This window comes from Eutrigla gurnardus, assembly GCF_963514095.1.
Source record: "Eutrigla gurnardus genome assembly, chromosome: 19".
In the NCBI taxonomy this organism is placed as follows: Eukaryota; Metazoa; Chordata; class Actinopteri; order Perciformes; family Triglidae; genus Eutrigla; species Eutrigla gurnardus.
Genome location: NC_139930.1, coordinates 16,471,655 through 16,486,003, shown reverse-complemented (window position 1 = coordinate 16,486,003; position 14,349 = coordinate 16,471,655). Strand labels below are relative to the sequence as shown.

Here is a 14,349-nt window from a genome sequence, read left to right as displayed (position 1 = left end):
TTTAGATTGGCACGTGGAGGATTTGATCCTGGACTCTGGCATCTCTAACGTGGTCTAGAATACTTAATAACATGGAGTCTTTTCATTAGCTAATGCTAATCACTAGCATGCTCGCTATTGTTATGGTTAGTTAAGTGCCGTAAAGACTGTATGTGTACTGTGGTATTAGTACCCTGACTGTATGTGTACTGTGGTATTAGTACCCTGACTGTATGTGTTCTGTGGTATTAGTACCCTGACTGTATGTGTACTGTGGTATTAGTACCCTGACTGTATGTGTTCTGTGGTATTAGTAACTTGACTGTATGTGTACTGTAGTATTAGTACCCTGACTGTATGTGTACTGTGGTATTAGCACCATGACTGTTTGTGTACTGTGGTATTAGTACCCTGACTGTATGTGTATACTGTGGTATTAGTAACTTGACTGTATGTGTACTGTAGTATTAGTACCCTGACTGTATGTGTACTGTGGTATTAGTACCATGACTGTTTGTGTACTTTAGTATTAGTACCCTGACTGTATGTGTACTGTAGTATTAGTACCCTGACTGTATGTGTACTGTGGTATTAGTACCGTGACTGTTTGTGTACTTTAGTATTAGTAGCCTGACTGTAGGTTTCCGAGTCGTGTGCAAACGTGACCGATTTTTTTGTGCGACAATTTGAAAGAAAGAAACCGACTCAGTGTGCGAAGGCTTGAATCTGTAAAGTTTGTTCTCTCTTTCATCATGTGACTCATATTTCTTGCTCCTGTTTTTAGCGACGTTGCTCAACAGAATTGACTTTTCGTGATGACTCATCATCTCAAAGGTTGCTACACAGCTCTGTTCACGTATAAATAGCGGACCCACCCGGAGCCTTAGAGCCGTCAAATAACCAGAACCACGTTGGCCGGCGGCTCCTGATTACTCGGATCCACACGGGGCCTTCAGGTCCTCTGTCATTAACGCTTTCATCCCTCCTTCCTTCCGGCTGCAGCATCGCCTGAACCTGAACGAGCCAAACCCTCGAGGAGATCAGTAATGACTTCCAGTCGCTCGTCAGGTAACGAGCGCTTCCTGCTCGCTGTGTCTGCCAGAGAACAACGCCGGCAAACGGCTTCCTGTCGTCCCGACAACGTCCCGACGACGTCCTCCTCTGGATTTGTCTGAGTGACGGCAGATAGAATGTTCCTGCAGCTTTAAGACCCTTTCTTAGTGCCAAAATAAATAAATTTCCTAAAGCTAACGTTGTTTTTTTCATCTAAAGCTAACATTGTTTAAAGCTAATGTTGTTTAAAGCCAACATTCTTTAAAGCTAATGTTTAAAGCTAATGTTGTATAGCTAACGTTGTTTAAAGCCAATGTTTAAAGCTAATGTTGTATAGCTAACGTTGTTTAAAGCCAACGTTGGTTTTGTCGTCTAAAGCTAACGTTGTTTTGTCGAAAGCTAACATTGGTTTTGTTGTCTAAAGTTAATGTTGTTTAAAGCCAACGTTGGTTTTGTTGTCTAAAGTTAATATTGTTTAAAGCCAACGTTGGTTTTGTTGTCTAAAGTTAATATTGTTTAAAGCCAACGTTGGTTTTGTTGTCTAAAGTTAATATTGTTTAAAGCCAACGTTGGTTTTGTTGTCTAAAGTTAATATTGTTTAAAGCCAACGTTGGTTTTGTTGTCTAAAGTTAATGTTGTTTAAAGCCAACGTCGGTTTTGTCGTCTAAAGCTAACGTTGGTTTTGTCATATAAAGTTAATGTTGTTTAAAGCCAACGTTGGTTTTGTTGTCTAAAGTTAATGTTGTTTAAAGCCAACGTTGGTTTTGTTGTCTGAAGTTAATGTTGTTTAAAGCCAACGTTGGTTTTGTTGTCTAAAGTTAATATTGTTTAAAGCCAACGTTGGTTTTGTTGTCTAAAGTTAATATTGTTTAAAGCCAACGTTGGTTTTGTTGTCTAGAGTTAATGTTGTTTAAAGCCAACGTTGGTTTTGTTGTCTAAAGTTAATGTTGTTTAAAGCCAACGTCGGTTTTGTCGTCTAAAGCTAACGTTGGTTTTGTCATATAAAGCTTGGTTTGTTTTCCGTTATTCGGATCCATCGTTATGGTGACGGATGTTCAGGTGGAACATCTCTGGAGTCGTACGTAAGTTAAAACCTCGGAGTAGGAGAACAGAGTGAATGTTGGGTAATCCGGTAACAGAAGGACAATAGTTGGAACGACCCCCTCAGCTCCTTAAATTGGATCCAGGAGACATCAGTGAATGAAGCCTCTGTTTTGTTACGACACACACACACACACACACACACACACAGTCTCCTGTGGATGAGACTTCTGGGTAAATTGTGTAATCGGCCTCGGCTAGCTGGCAGCGTGCAGCTGTCTGGCGGCAGTTTCACTTTGTCGCCATGACAACGCATAAGGCTCTGTGGAAACCGGGCTCGGGGGGTCTTCTGAGGGTAGACCTCCAGGAGGCAGCCCCCCCCCCCCCCCCCCCCGCACACACACACACACACACACACACACACACACACACACACACACACACACACATTTGATTTACTTACTTCAGCGTTAAGCCGCCAGACGGAGCCGCTGGAACTAAAACAAAGTCCACTTCCTAGACCAGAACCTGGACTCGTTAATAATAATGGGACGAGCAGCATTTTCCTCTGCAAGTGATTTCACTGATTAGTTCTGGAGGCTGACGGAGTTTGATGCAGCTCAACATAAACAAGATGGAGTGTGTTGGCGACGGCAGAGCCTATGCTGTTATTGTGTGATTGGTCTGCAGACCCGCCTCGCTACTGGTTCCCAGTTTGGTTCACCAGGGACCTTTTTTGACTCCTTGCCAATAAGAACCTGGATTGAGATCTGGTTCCAGGGTAAGGGTCCCGAGGGTTAACCTGCAGCGATGGTGAAAACCCTGCATTCTCCCCGATGGCCACCAGGGGGCAACTCCTCTCTGATTGTATAGAAGTCTATGAGAAAATGAGCCTCAGACAGTCTCTGGTTTCTCCACATAGTCTGGTCTGGTTTGGTCTCTGGACTAATGTGAGCTACTATCTAGACCTCTGGGGGACCACAGACAGTCTCTGGTTCCTCCACATAGTCTGGTCTGGTCTTTGGACTCATGTGAGCTACTATCTAGAACTCTGGGGGACCACAGACCCAGGAGACCACATTTGGTTCCTCTATTTAGGATTCAGGGACGTCAGGAGGACCATCTCAACGCTGATTGGCTTTCAGGATGGTCACGAGAATTTAAATATTTAAACCTGTCTCCTTCCTCCAGCAGCATGCTGCGCTGCTGGACACAGACTAAAGCAGTGCTGCCACCTGGTGGCCACGTCCCAACATTACAGCTGCATTTAAACCAAACTTACACAAACACGCCTTAAAGTCTCTCAGCAGAGAAAACGCAGCGTTAAGGACCTTTAGCTTTGCTTCATGGGGCCATCTCTATTTTATTCTAGTGTGTTGGAAAAGTTCACCTTTGTTCTTAAGGTATACTTGCTGAACAGTTTCTATTTTACTTTACTCTACTACTTTTTGTTCACTCTTACTTTTCAGCAATGATATGTTGTGGTTTCTTTCTTTCCACAAATGTACTTATTGTAAGTTGCTTTGGACAAAAGCTTATGCTAAACGTCCTAAATGTACTATTTGTTTGTTTAAACTACAACAGATGTATCGTTTTGATGTTTGCAGTTAAACAAAATAATGCTCTAAATTAACAGATGTAACTCTTTATTTCTAAGGATGATAAATATTCGGGTGTGTGTGTGTGAGGGGATCAGTTCATGTATTAGCGTCCGGAGGCTGAAGGACCCATCAGAACTTCACCACCTTCTCCTGTTTGGGTTTGGTCTTCTTCACCGGGAGGTGGACATCCTCGTGGTCTGCACTCATGTTGTTGGACAGCCAGGGGACGGTCACCTGATTGGCTAGATGGAGATGAGGGTCATCACACAGCATCCCACTCACACCATCATGTAGAACATGTAAAATACATATTTATATGTAATATAAAGAGACTTACTGGCGGCCTGATGTTCTGGACAGTCCTTCTGAAAGTGCTCCACGGATCCACAAACCCGACAGGAACCTCCTGCATGAACACAAAGTCAATTTAGTCCCGTTAGACCAGGTGAGTCCGGCTCCGCAGGGAGTCCGGCTCCGCGGGGAGTCCGGCTCCGTGGTTATTCCTCCATGTTGAACCTGACATTCGTACCTTGAGCGTAGAGTCCTTTGGGATTATCTGGACAGCCGCGAGACAAATGTCCCGTCTGACCACAGATGAAGCACTTGGCGTACGGGTGATCACCTGAAACACACACACACACACACAGAGAGAGAGAGAGAGACCGGTGTTAGTACGCGTTAGAAGCATCATGTGGGTCCCATCACAGCCCCCCAGAGTCTCCGTGGTGGTCTCACCCAGAGCCGGGTCCACCTTGGCTCGACACTTGGTGATCTCGTGTTCAGTGGAGCCGCAGTGGTAGCAGATCCCCCGACCCATCTCCTCGTCCCGCTCGGCCTCTGGACAGTCGGCCAGACCGTGACCCGGCTTCCTGCAGTTAAAACACAGCTGGGGGGGGGGGGGGGGGGCAGCATCAGACTACAACCAGAAAAGCACTCTCTAAGCAAAATGTAGTTTTATTCTTATTAGTCTAACTTTTCTACACCAGACCAGTTTTTTGGGGGGTCAGAGGGTCTTCAGGGGGAGACATCAAGTCTACAGAAGACGCCTCATAGAAGTGCAGATGAACTCACCATGTTGCTCTTCTTGTTGTCCTGCCTCTTCACCCGTCTGTCCTCCCGTCTGCGGTCCTTCTTCAGGGCGACCTCCACCTCCTGCCGGAACTCGCGGGCGTCTCCGCTCCCCCGAGGCAGCGGCCGGCCGCTCTGCTGGAGGAACTCCAGGAAGCCGTTCACGTCCTCGCTGACATAGTCCTTCTTGGGACGGTTGGGTTTCTTCACAGTCGATCCACCAGGCCTAGTCCCTCTAAGATGGTCCCTCTGGGGTCCTGGTCTTGAGCTGCCGGCCCCTCTTCCTCCTCCTCCTGACCCTCCTCCTCCCGCTCCTCCTCTCAGCTGACTCCATGGCGTGGCCTCCGCAGGCTTGTGTTTGTGGACGTTGTTGGCTCTCGCCCAGCGAGTCATGACGGAACCTGCAGACAGAAAACTGGGATTTTCAGGCGGAAACGTTGACTTTTAGTTTAACGAGAGAAAAACTAAACGTTCAGTTCTTTACAGCTGGTTAAACTTTCTGATTCAGAGTATGGTTTATTCACCGCAGTACTTCTCCTGCGGAGTAAACTGTGATATTATTATATACAGGGTTCCTACACCTTCTCCAAAGGCAGATTCAAGCACTTTCCAAGCATTTCCAGGTGCATTTCCATGCTTTTCCAGCTGTGGTAAACTCCATATTTGTATCAATCCAATGGTCAGTATTCAGTCTACTTATTATGTCACTTGTTCATCACATTAAATGAGATGTTATTGTCCTATAAACAACCAACATGATGGAGACAGCTTTTTACAGAAGGACCACAAATGAAAGGAAAACTAATTCCACTAACAGATCCACAGAAATATAATCACCAACTATTTTCATCATCTGTTCATCATCAAAAGTCATTTTTCATGCAGAAATGTCAGAAAATGCTGTTTTCAGTTCCTCAAATATGGAGATCTTCTTTTCTCTGTTCTATCATAGATGTCATCACATACAACACACATTTCAAGCACTTTATTCTACATCCAAGCACTTTTCGCAAACCTTGAACACTAATATTCAAGTGTTTTCAAGGATTTCCAGCACAGTGTATTTGTACTCTGAATACTTCTACCACCACTTTCTTATAAGTTCGTTTGAAGCATAAAAACAGTAAGTGTTCATTAATTTAGCTGAACGTCTGTAGCTTTAAAATAAAAATTAAACGATAAAACACGTTTTTCTGTTTACCACTGAAAAGCCTGTTAGCATGCAAGCTAACAGCTAGGCTAGCAGTTAAACTCGCAGTTAGGCTAAAAGTTAAGCTAACAGCAAAACGACCGAGCGGGAAGTTTTTATTTAACATTACGTCACTAACAATGAAGTAAAACGTCACAGTTAAACATTGTTAAAAGATAAAACATCGTTACCCTGAGAGGTTTTCAGCCCATGTGATCGTGTTTTTACCGGAAGTGTTTACTCTTCTTCTTCTCCGGTCTTCCTCCTTGTTTGTCTCCACAGCGCCACGGCTGGTCGTTGTGTGAACTGTCAGGACTTTTCAACAAACCTCATCACGTCAAAGAGAACAAAACGGTGCAAAGTATCAATATTAATAAAAAATATTATTATTAGTTTCGTTATTGCAAAATAATTAAGCAGTATTTTGATTATGTAGCTGGTTATTTAAACGTAGAATTATGCACCAAATTTAAAAATAAAATCATGTGGGGTTTTTTCTGACGTCTCTGAGCCTTCTCGGGTTCCCATGATGCCCTGCTCCCACGAGGCCGAGCTCCCATGATGCCAAGCTCCCAGGTGAACTGACTCCTAGTAACGAGGAAGTGCAGCGTCAGTGTGGCCCTGCTGCTCTGAGAACATGCTGCGTATTCTCCTCGCCGCTCTGCTGCTGCTCGCCGCCACTGAAGACGGTGAGAACTCAACACGTTTATTTGACTTTCATTTTACAGAAATCAAACGTGACTCTCGTCTCTTGTGTCTTAAAGGCGACGCCGGTCCTCTTCACGCAGCTAAAACAGGTATCTGGTCTGTTTGAGTCTGGATCCATTCATATGGTTGACATTAATTAATGAATTAATTGTTCTTATTATAAACGCATGAATGTGGTTCAGGGTCTCGGGGGGACCGGTTCACCAGGCTGCTGGCTTACATGAAGTCCTACCCGGAGACTTTGGAGCGTCAGTTTATCTTTTGTTTGATTTAACATTTTAAATTGAGAAGAAAAATAGAAGCAAGTTTCTGTATCCATGCTTTTATTTTGACAGAGCTGATGAACAGGAAGTACGCCGTGTCCGAGGGAGACATCTTGATGTCGGTGAGTTTTAAACTTTATTAGTGGGACCTTTGACCTCCATCAACATGACATTTCCCATGATGCCCCTCCATGACATCTGTCCTCATGAACCCCTCAGACGAAATCAACTATTTTGTACTAAAAGGAACTGACACCAATGTCTGTACCTTGTAGGTGTCGGGGGTCAAAGGTCATGTGTCTGTAACTGGAGGCCCAGTAATGTGTGTTTTATAATTTTACCTCACAGGACGACAGGAACGCTGTGGAGAGCACGTGGCCGACGGCGGAGATCGCGTACGACGTCAGCCCGGACGTGGGTAAGCTCTCTGACATCACGCGGTCATTCTCTGACATCACGCGGTCGTTCTCTGACATCACGCGGTCGCTCACTGACATCACACAGTCGCTCTCTGACATCACACAGTCACTCTGTGACATCACACGGTTAGCGTGAATCCTATCTTGCGTGTCTCTGTGTGTTTCGGCAGGAAGTCGGACAGATGACATCACCGCTGCCATGGCGAAGGTGTCCCAGCACACCTGCGTGACCTTCCACAGGCGAACCTCGGAGACCAACTTCCTGATGTTCACCGCCAGCAAAGGGTGAGACGCCGCTTTTAACCGCCAAACGCCTCGGCGGCCGTCTGACCTCCTGCACGTCTCGGTGAAACCTTCTCTCTGGTTCTGGTCCCAGCTGTGCTTCGTACGTCGGCTTCATCGGCGGCGAGCAACCCGTCTTCATCGGCCCCCAGTGCAGCGTGGGAAATGTAGTCCACGAGCTTCTTCATGCTCTGGGCTTCCACCACGAACACACGAGGACGGACCGCCACCAGCACATCACCATCATGAAGCACAACATCATGGAGGGTACGGCTCGCCAGTCCACACACTCTGACCTCATGTTTGTGATGACAAGTCTGTGTGTCTGTCTGTCTGCCTGCCTGCCTGCCTGCCTGTCTGCCTGTCTGTCTGCCTGTTTTCAGGGATGGAGAAAAACTTCAAAGAGAGAGCAGGCCGCACGTTTGACCTGAAGTATGATTTATCTTCTATCATGCACTACGGAAGGTAACGCATCAGGTCATGTTATATGGATGTATTAGATAGCTGTGTTTTTGGTGTACTTGTGTGTATTTGTGTTTTTGCCCGGTCAGCGGTTTCTTCTCCTCCAACGGTCTGCCGACCATCGTCTCCAGCAGCGAGGTGAAGGACATGGGACAGAGAGACAGACTGACGGCATCCGACATCCAGAGGGTCCGCCTCCTCTACGGCTGTGGTACACTCACTCGCAGTACTAGTACACGAGGACTATGAGTACAGGAGTACTATAAGTACACAAGGCCCATAACCCTCTGCTGTGTTTCCCAGACGGTCCAAGGAAGGCGATGACTGGAGTCAGCAGCGTGGATGAGGAGACGGAGGAGACGGAGGAGGAGACGGAGGAGGAGACGGAGGAGGAGACGGAGGAGAAGGAGGAGGAGAAGGACGAGGAGAAGGACGTACATCTGCACATCACCTTCAACGACATGAAGTCGTCCCCCGGGACCAAGACCCGGACCAGATCCCCCAGACCACCAGAGGAGGATCACACTGCAGCAGCTGAGCGCCGCCACCAGAGGGCGCCAGGACGCCAGCGGAGAGGAGGAGCAGACCAGCTGGCCAAAACCTGAACTTCCAGATTTTCTCCACTGGGTCACGTGACATCACAGGTCACATGACACCAGACTAACTGACGCGTGTGATTGTTGGAAACCAATAAAACTAAACGTTCTGAATGAGTCTGAAATCAGAAAGTCAATGAGAGATTTGGGGGACCGGACAGGTCTGAGGTCTTAAGGGGACAGGTCCGAGGCTTTAGGGGGGACTGGACAGGTCCGAGGCTTTAGGGGGACCGGACAGGTCCGGTCAGAGGTCTTAGGGGGACAGGTCAGAGGTCTTAGGGGGGACCGGACAGGTCCGGGGCCTTGGGGGGGACGTGGGGACCGGACATCAGGTTTCCACCACTAGGGGGAGGTCAGCTGTGTATTTATGATGATTGCTTGGGTTTGAAGATTGAAAATATTAATGAGGTCTGTGGGGTTCCAATGAGCGGGACTGAGAACGTTGCCGTGGTCCTCACGCAGGCAGCAGAACACCACACGAATGCATCGCCATGACATCACGTGTCACATGTTACATTATTATACAATATTAAAGCTGTCTTTCTGTTTTTAAAGGGGATGAATAATAAACGGCCTCTAATGGACTTTAATCACAGAGAGGATTAAAGGAACTTCTGGAAACAAACGGGAGGAGACTGACCCCAGAGGTCATTATGATCTGGAGTCACTCAGTTTCCCAGCATGCATTGCTGGATAAAGACCTTCACACCAACAAGATGACATGTTGAACAGTTTTGCTCAAATGTTCCTCAAGTCATTTTTTGATTCTTTGATTAATTCTGTGATTTTGCTTCAATTAGTAGATCAATAGTTTTAACTTTAAAATGTTAATAAAAAATAAGTAAATTATCATAAGTTATATTAATTTTTTATATGAAATATGTTAATATGTTAATATATATTATATTGGTTCTGTTATTAATCATTCAGCACAATAACATAAAAGGTAAACATATTAGAAATGTATTACAACGTAACGAATTTTTACGCATTTTTACGCTTTCATTTTTACGTTTAACACATTTTATTTTGAAAAACGACTTGATTGATTGATTGATTAATCAATTAAAATAAGATGTATGCGTAAAACATCTAAAAGCGTGAAAATAAAATATTAAATATTTCTTGAGTCAGTTAAAAGTTCCGTCCACCCCGTCCACCCCCTCCCCAGACCTGATCCGGATCGAGGAGAGTCTGCAGACCAGAACGAGAAGCTGCTGCGCGTAATAAAAAAAAAGAAAAAGGAAAGAAGCAGGAGAAGCGCGTCCTCGTTGATCCGGGAACATCCGCATCAGACCCGAGACCAGAGCCGAGCTGAGTCCGACTGCAAGTGGGGGGACCCAGACCACGACCCGGGCTGGAAGCAGGATCCCGACCCAGTTCCTGGAGGGGGTGGGGGGTGCAGGATTAATGTCAGTCATCGAGCCGGACCACACATGATCCGGATCACAGCGGACCTGGATACTTTGGTCCAACATTCTGGAAAATAAACTTTGAAACTTCTTCACGAAGCGACGACGAGAAGATCTTTATTCTAGTAAGTCATCGCGTTTATTCTCAGATTAATTTACAGGATAAAAGGTGTGTTTTTTGTTCGTCATCAGCCAGAAACATCTGGAAACATCCCTGCGCGTAAAACGGATCATTCTGATCACCGAGAGACGAATTAAATCTGGTTTAAAGGTTATTATGTTTTTATGGAAACGAACAATAAAAACTCACTGGATATGAAAATGGAAATTTCATGTATTCATGTGTAACTAAGAAAGAAAAACACACATAATAAATATAGCATTTATTACTAATACAAACAGAATGTGGAATATTCCACTCTTCAGGGACACTTAATTAAATCTTAATAAATGTACTTTCATCTGTCTGTCTTCATTAAATATGATGCTTAATAAACATGTGCAAATAAGAGTTTTATGTATTTCCTGTACAACACCCCAAAACCACACATGTCCCTGAAGGGGCTTCACGACCGATGGTGCTTTCACATGACAGCACAAAAAACAGGGATTTAGCACTCCAGACCTCCGGGTGGCGATGTGACTTATTCAACCTGAAACAAACACGAGACAAAAATATCATAATAAATCTGATCTTTGCTCATCAAGTGCTTCAGATAGTTTCTGTGTCTCTGGAGCAGATCAGATTATTTTAGATTCGATGGAGTTTGGAGATGCACTCAGCTGTGTCACCACTAGGGGCCCCTACCAGCCGGGGGGGGGGGGGGGGGGGGGGGGGGGGGGGTCGTGGTACGAGGAGTCGCCAATGAAACGCAATAAAAGGTGTCGACCATGTCCTAGATTATGATGAGGTCATATCCTGCTAACGTGGACGGACGGACAGATGCACCATCACGCACTCACTCGGTATCATCGTAGCTGCAGTGATAATGTAAATTCGCCTTCATAAACCCGCTGCATGAACAGTATCTGCTGGTTTGATCCAAAGTGAGGAGGAAGAGGAGGAGGAGGATGGGAGAGGAGGGTGGAGGAGGGGAGAGGAGGGGAGAGGAGGGGGGAGGAGGGGGGAGGATGAGGGGAGAGGAGGGGAGAGGAGGGGAGAGGAGGAGGGGAGAGGAGGGGGGAGGATGAGGGGAGAGGAGGGGGGATGAGGATGGGAAGAGGAGGGGGAGGATGAGGGGAGAGGAGGGGAGAGGAGGAGGGTGGAGGAGGGGGGAGGATGAGGGGAGAGGAGGGGAGAGGAGGGAAGAGGAGGGGGGAGGATGAGGGGAGAGGAGGGGGGAGGAGGGGGGAGGATGAGGGGAGAGGAGGGGAGAGGAGGGCAGAGGAGGAGGGTAGAGGAGGGTGGAGGATGAGGGGAGAGGAGGGGAGAGGAGGGGAGAGGAGGAGGGGGGAGATTTAATGCAAATTTCAAACAGGATAATACAAAAATGCAAAAGAGTCGTCCTTCCGCAAACAGTTGGATCAGTAAAAGTACGTACTTGTTGCTGATAAACTGTAAAAGCATCTTTTGTCTGAAAAAAAAAAAAAAAAGTTGAATATCATTGTGGTTAAACTCACACCGTGACCACAGAATGTGTCTGTCTCTCATAGGTCAAATGACTCCACGTTGACGACCATCTGGCTCCTCCCTCTTTCCTTCAACTGGGCAAAGTCCCGTTCCTCCATGTTTGCCCGTGGAAACACCCCTTTTGCCATCTGAGGAAGCTTCCCCGTCGTCGCCATGGCAGCCGCTCCGGATGCCCCCTGCCTGTTGGAGCTCGGCGGACTCCCCGGCAGGAACCTCAGCCTCGTCTCCGGTGCCCGACCCTGCAACAGGAGCGCCGCCAGGACATCGTCGCCTTACACCCCGCAGGCCACCGCGGCTTTCGCCATCGCCATCACCTTCATGATGATCCTCACCATCGTCGGCAACATCCTCGTCATCATCGCCGTCCTGACGTCCCGGTCACTCAAGGGGGCGCAGAACCTCTTCCTGGTGTCGCTGGCCGCGGCAGACATCTTGGTGGCAACGCTCATCATCCCGTTCTCATTGGCCAATGAGCTGCAGGGCTACTGGGCGTTCAGCTCCATCTGGTGTGAGATCTACCTGGCGCTGGACGTCCTCTTCTGCACCTCCTCCATCGTGCACCTGTGTGCGATAGCGCTGGACCGCTACCTGTCCATCGCCCGGCCCGTGTCCTACGCCGCCATGCGAACCCCCGTACGCATCAAGGCGGCTATCATTGTAGTCTGGTTGATCTCTGCCGTCATCTCCTTCCCTCCACTGCTGTCGCTGGACAAGAGCGAAGGAGGCGAGGAGGTGTGCGAGCTGAACAACGAGCGCTGGTACATTCTCTACTCCACTATCGGCTCGTTCTTCGCCCCCTGTGTGATCATGATTCTGGTCTACGTGAAGATCTATCAGATTGCAAAGCAGCATTCACGATGTTCGCCCAGACAGAAGCAGAAAGTGGCGGCAGGGGGAGGAAACGCCAATCCCGACGAGAGTCCGGCGAAGTCCAACCAGAATGGGGATCGAGGAAGAACGACGGCCAGCCAACAAGAAGACCGGAGCAAAATGTCCGGCTCCGATTCTACACCTTCATCGCTTCAAAACTTGCCTGAGGATACCAGGAGCAAGGACACTCGGCATCCGAAAACCGCTCCAGTCAGAAAGTCCACCACAACCCCCCAACATGGTCCCCAAATCCTCCCAGCTGCTCCCCACAAAGAGACACATACCGAGGAAGGGGGGTTGGCGCTCCCAGACAACTCGTCCGGCTCTGAAATGGGCGAAGAAAACAATACTGATGAGCAAAGTTCAGGATTTTCCCAAAAGAAAGGTTCCAATGTTCAGATGATCAAGATGGCCTGCAGGTACAAGAACACGGTGGCCACGTCCTCCGGCACAAAGCTGGGACCTGAGGAAACACTCAAGTTTGAGGGGACGTCCACATCCCGCCGCAAAGCCATGGCGAACCGGGAGAAGAGGTTCACCTTCGTGTTGGCGGTGGTGATGGGAGGCTTCGTGATCTGCTGGTTCCCCTTCTTCTTCTCGTACTCCCTCCAGGCGGTCTGCCCCGAGGCTTGCAGCATCCCCAACCCCTTGTTTAAATTCTTCTTTTGGATTGGCTACTGCAACTCCTGCCTCAACCCCGTCATTTACACCATCTTCAACCATGACTTCAGGAAGGCCTTCAAGAGGATACTGTGCAGGGACACAAAGGGTACTTTGTTCTAGAAAAGACAGTATGGTTGTGTTTTGAGTTGCCAGCGGACAGAAATGGAAGTTTATGTGAACATAAAGAACTATTTTGGACAATGTGCCCGGGAGACTTGCAGCATCCCGAACCCTTGTTTAAATTCTTCTGCTGATCACTTCCCCCATCTTGAACAAGGATTTAAGGAAGGCCTTCAAGAGGACACTGTCCAAGGACACAAAGGGTACTTTTTTCTGGAAGATAAAGTCTTGAAGTTATATTTTGAGTTGCTGGCAGACAGAAAAACAGTTTATGTAAACATAAAAAAATGATTTTGGATGATGTACCCTGAGGCTTACCGCATCCCTGACCCGTTGTATGAGTTCTTACGTTGGATTAACTTCTGTAACTCCTGCCCTCATTTACGCCATCTTCAATCTCCACAAGGATTTCAGGAAGGCCTTCGGGAGGAAATGAAGGCTACGTTTAATGTGTTTTCAACTGACTGATCATTTCTTTGTGTATTTGAATAGGATTGACCTTCTGACACATCTACATAGACGCTTGTACATTAAGGAGGAAACTGCGTCCGTTGTCTTCTTCTTCCTTGTGTTTGTCTGAATGCCAAATAAGAGCCGGCAGACGCCGATCTCCAGAAAGCCGCAGTCAAGCGGCCGAATCAATTATCTGTAATGTTGTTTAAGAATACGCTGTAATTGAATATTCAATGACTCTGAAGGAGAAAGATTTGATTACATACTGAGACGGAAGTCGAGAGGATACGGCGTCTGTGTTCAGTAATTTGAACTACAAAACGATGTGTGTGTTGTTGTGTGCGTGGTGGAAGTCGAGGAGGGTTGCCCGAGGGTCCTTCTGGAGGAGGACAAATATCACTAAGTGTCTGTTATCGGAGATAAAACGGGCTCTAAACAGGATCAGGGAAAAAGTGGCCTTCTCTCTGCCTCTCTGGTTCTTCCTCCATGAGAGGCTGTAACATCAAGACTTATAGAGCTTAATTCATGAGCGTGGATGTT

General features: G+C 47.2%; 3 protein-coding genes across 4 annotated transcripts; 2 read left to right on the top strand and 1 right to left on the bottom strand.

Annotated features, from left to right (window-relative positions):
• Positions 1 to 3,692: 3,692 nt before the first annotated feature.
• zcchc9 (zinc finger, CCHC domain containing 9) lies at positions 3,693 to 6,248 on the bottom strand. 2 transcript variants are annotated; one of them, XM_084035382.1, is made up of 6 exons: positions 6,123 to 6,248; positions 4,746 to 5,143; positions 4,410 to 4,560; positions 4,204 to 4,296; positions 4,012 to 4,080; positions 3,693 to 3,916 (listed from the first exon to the last, which is right to left on the bottom strand). In XM_084035382.1, the coding sequence occupies exons 2-6, from the start codon at positions 5,133 to 5,135 to the stop codon at positions 3,804 to 3,806; spliced, it is 816 nt and encodes a 271-aa protein (XP_083891508.1). In that variant the 5' UTR covers positions 5,136 to 5,143; positions 6,123 to 6,248; the 3' UTR covers positions 3,693 to 3,803. The 2 variants fall into 2 exon arrangements, with proteins under 2 accessions (XP_083891508.1, XP_083891509.1); XM_084035383.1 differs by having other exon boundaries at positions 4,746 to 5,157; positions 6,123 to 6,182.
• Positions 6,249 to 6,465: 217 nt separating this feature from the next.
• On the top strand, positions 6,466 to 8,748 carry LOC311029845 (astacin-like metalloprotease toxin 1). The gene is made up of 11 exons (XM_084035243.1): positions 6,466 to 6,620; positions 6,696 to 6,728; positions 6,822 to 6,887; positions 6,975 to 7,024; positions 7,251 to 7,320; positions 7,492 to 7,606; positions 7,698 to 7,870; positions 7,987 to 8,068; positions 8,155 to 8,276; positions 8,369 to 8,403; positions 8,476 to 8,748. The coding sequence occupies exons 1-11, from the start codon at positions 6,569 to 6,571 to the stop codon at positions 8,668 to 8,670; spliced, it is 993 nt and encodes a 330-aa protein (XP_083891369.1). The 5' UTR covers positions 6,466 to 6,568; the 3' UTR covers positions 8,671 to 8,748.
• Positions 8,749 to 11,856: 3,108 nt separating this feature from the next.
• On the top strand, positions 11,857 to 13,512 carry LOC311029497 (alpha-2B adrenergic receptor; the record flags this gene model as incomplete). Its single annotated transcript, XM_084034652.1, has 1 exon — positions 11,857 to 13,512. One exon carries the CDS (start codon positions 11,857 to 11,859, stop codon positions 13,354 to 13,356), a length of 1,500 nt encoding a protein of 499 aa, XP_083890778.1. The 3' UTR covers positions 13,357 to 13,512.
• Positions 13,513 to 14,349: the final 837 nt, after the last annotated feature.

Coding starts and splice junctions, on each gene's coding strand:
- zcchc9 (XM_084035382.1), bottom strand. CDS start 5,135: ATGACTCGCTGGGCGAGAGCCAACAACGTCCACAAACACAAGCCTGCG. Junction 4,561..4,745: donor ACAACAAGAAGAGCAACATG/GTGAGTTCATCT, acceptor CCCCCCCCCCAG/CTGTGTTTTAACTGCAGGAA. Junction 3,917..4,011: donor TCCAGAACATCAGGCCGCCA/GTAAGTCTCTTT, acceptor ATCTCCATCTAG/CCAATCAGGTGACCGTCCCC.
- LOC311029845 (XM_084035243.1), top strand. CDS start 6,569: ATGCTGCGTATTCTCCTCGCCGCTCTGCTGCTGCTCGCCGCCACTGAA. Junction 6,621..6,695: donor GCTCGCCGCCACTGAAGACG/GTGAGAACTCAA, acceptor TGTGTCTTAAAG/GCGACGCCGGTCCTCTTCAC. Junction 8,277..8,368: donor CCGCCTCCTCTACGGCTGTG/GTACACTCACTC, acceptor TGTGTTTCCCAG/ACGGTCCAAGGAAGGCGATG.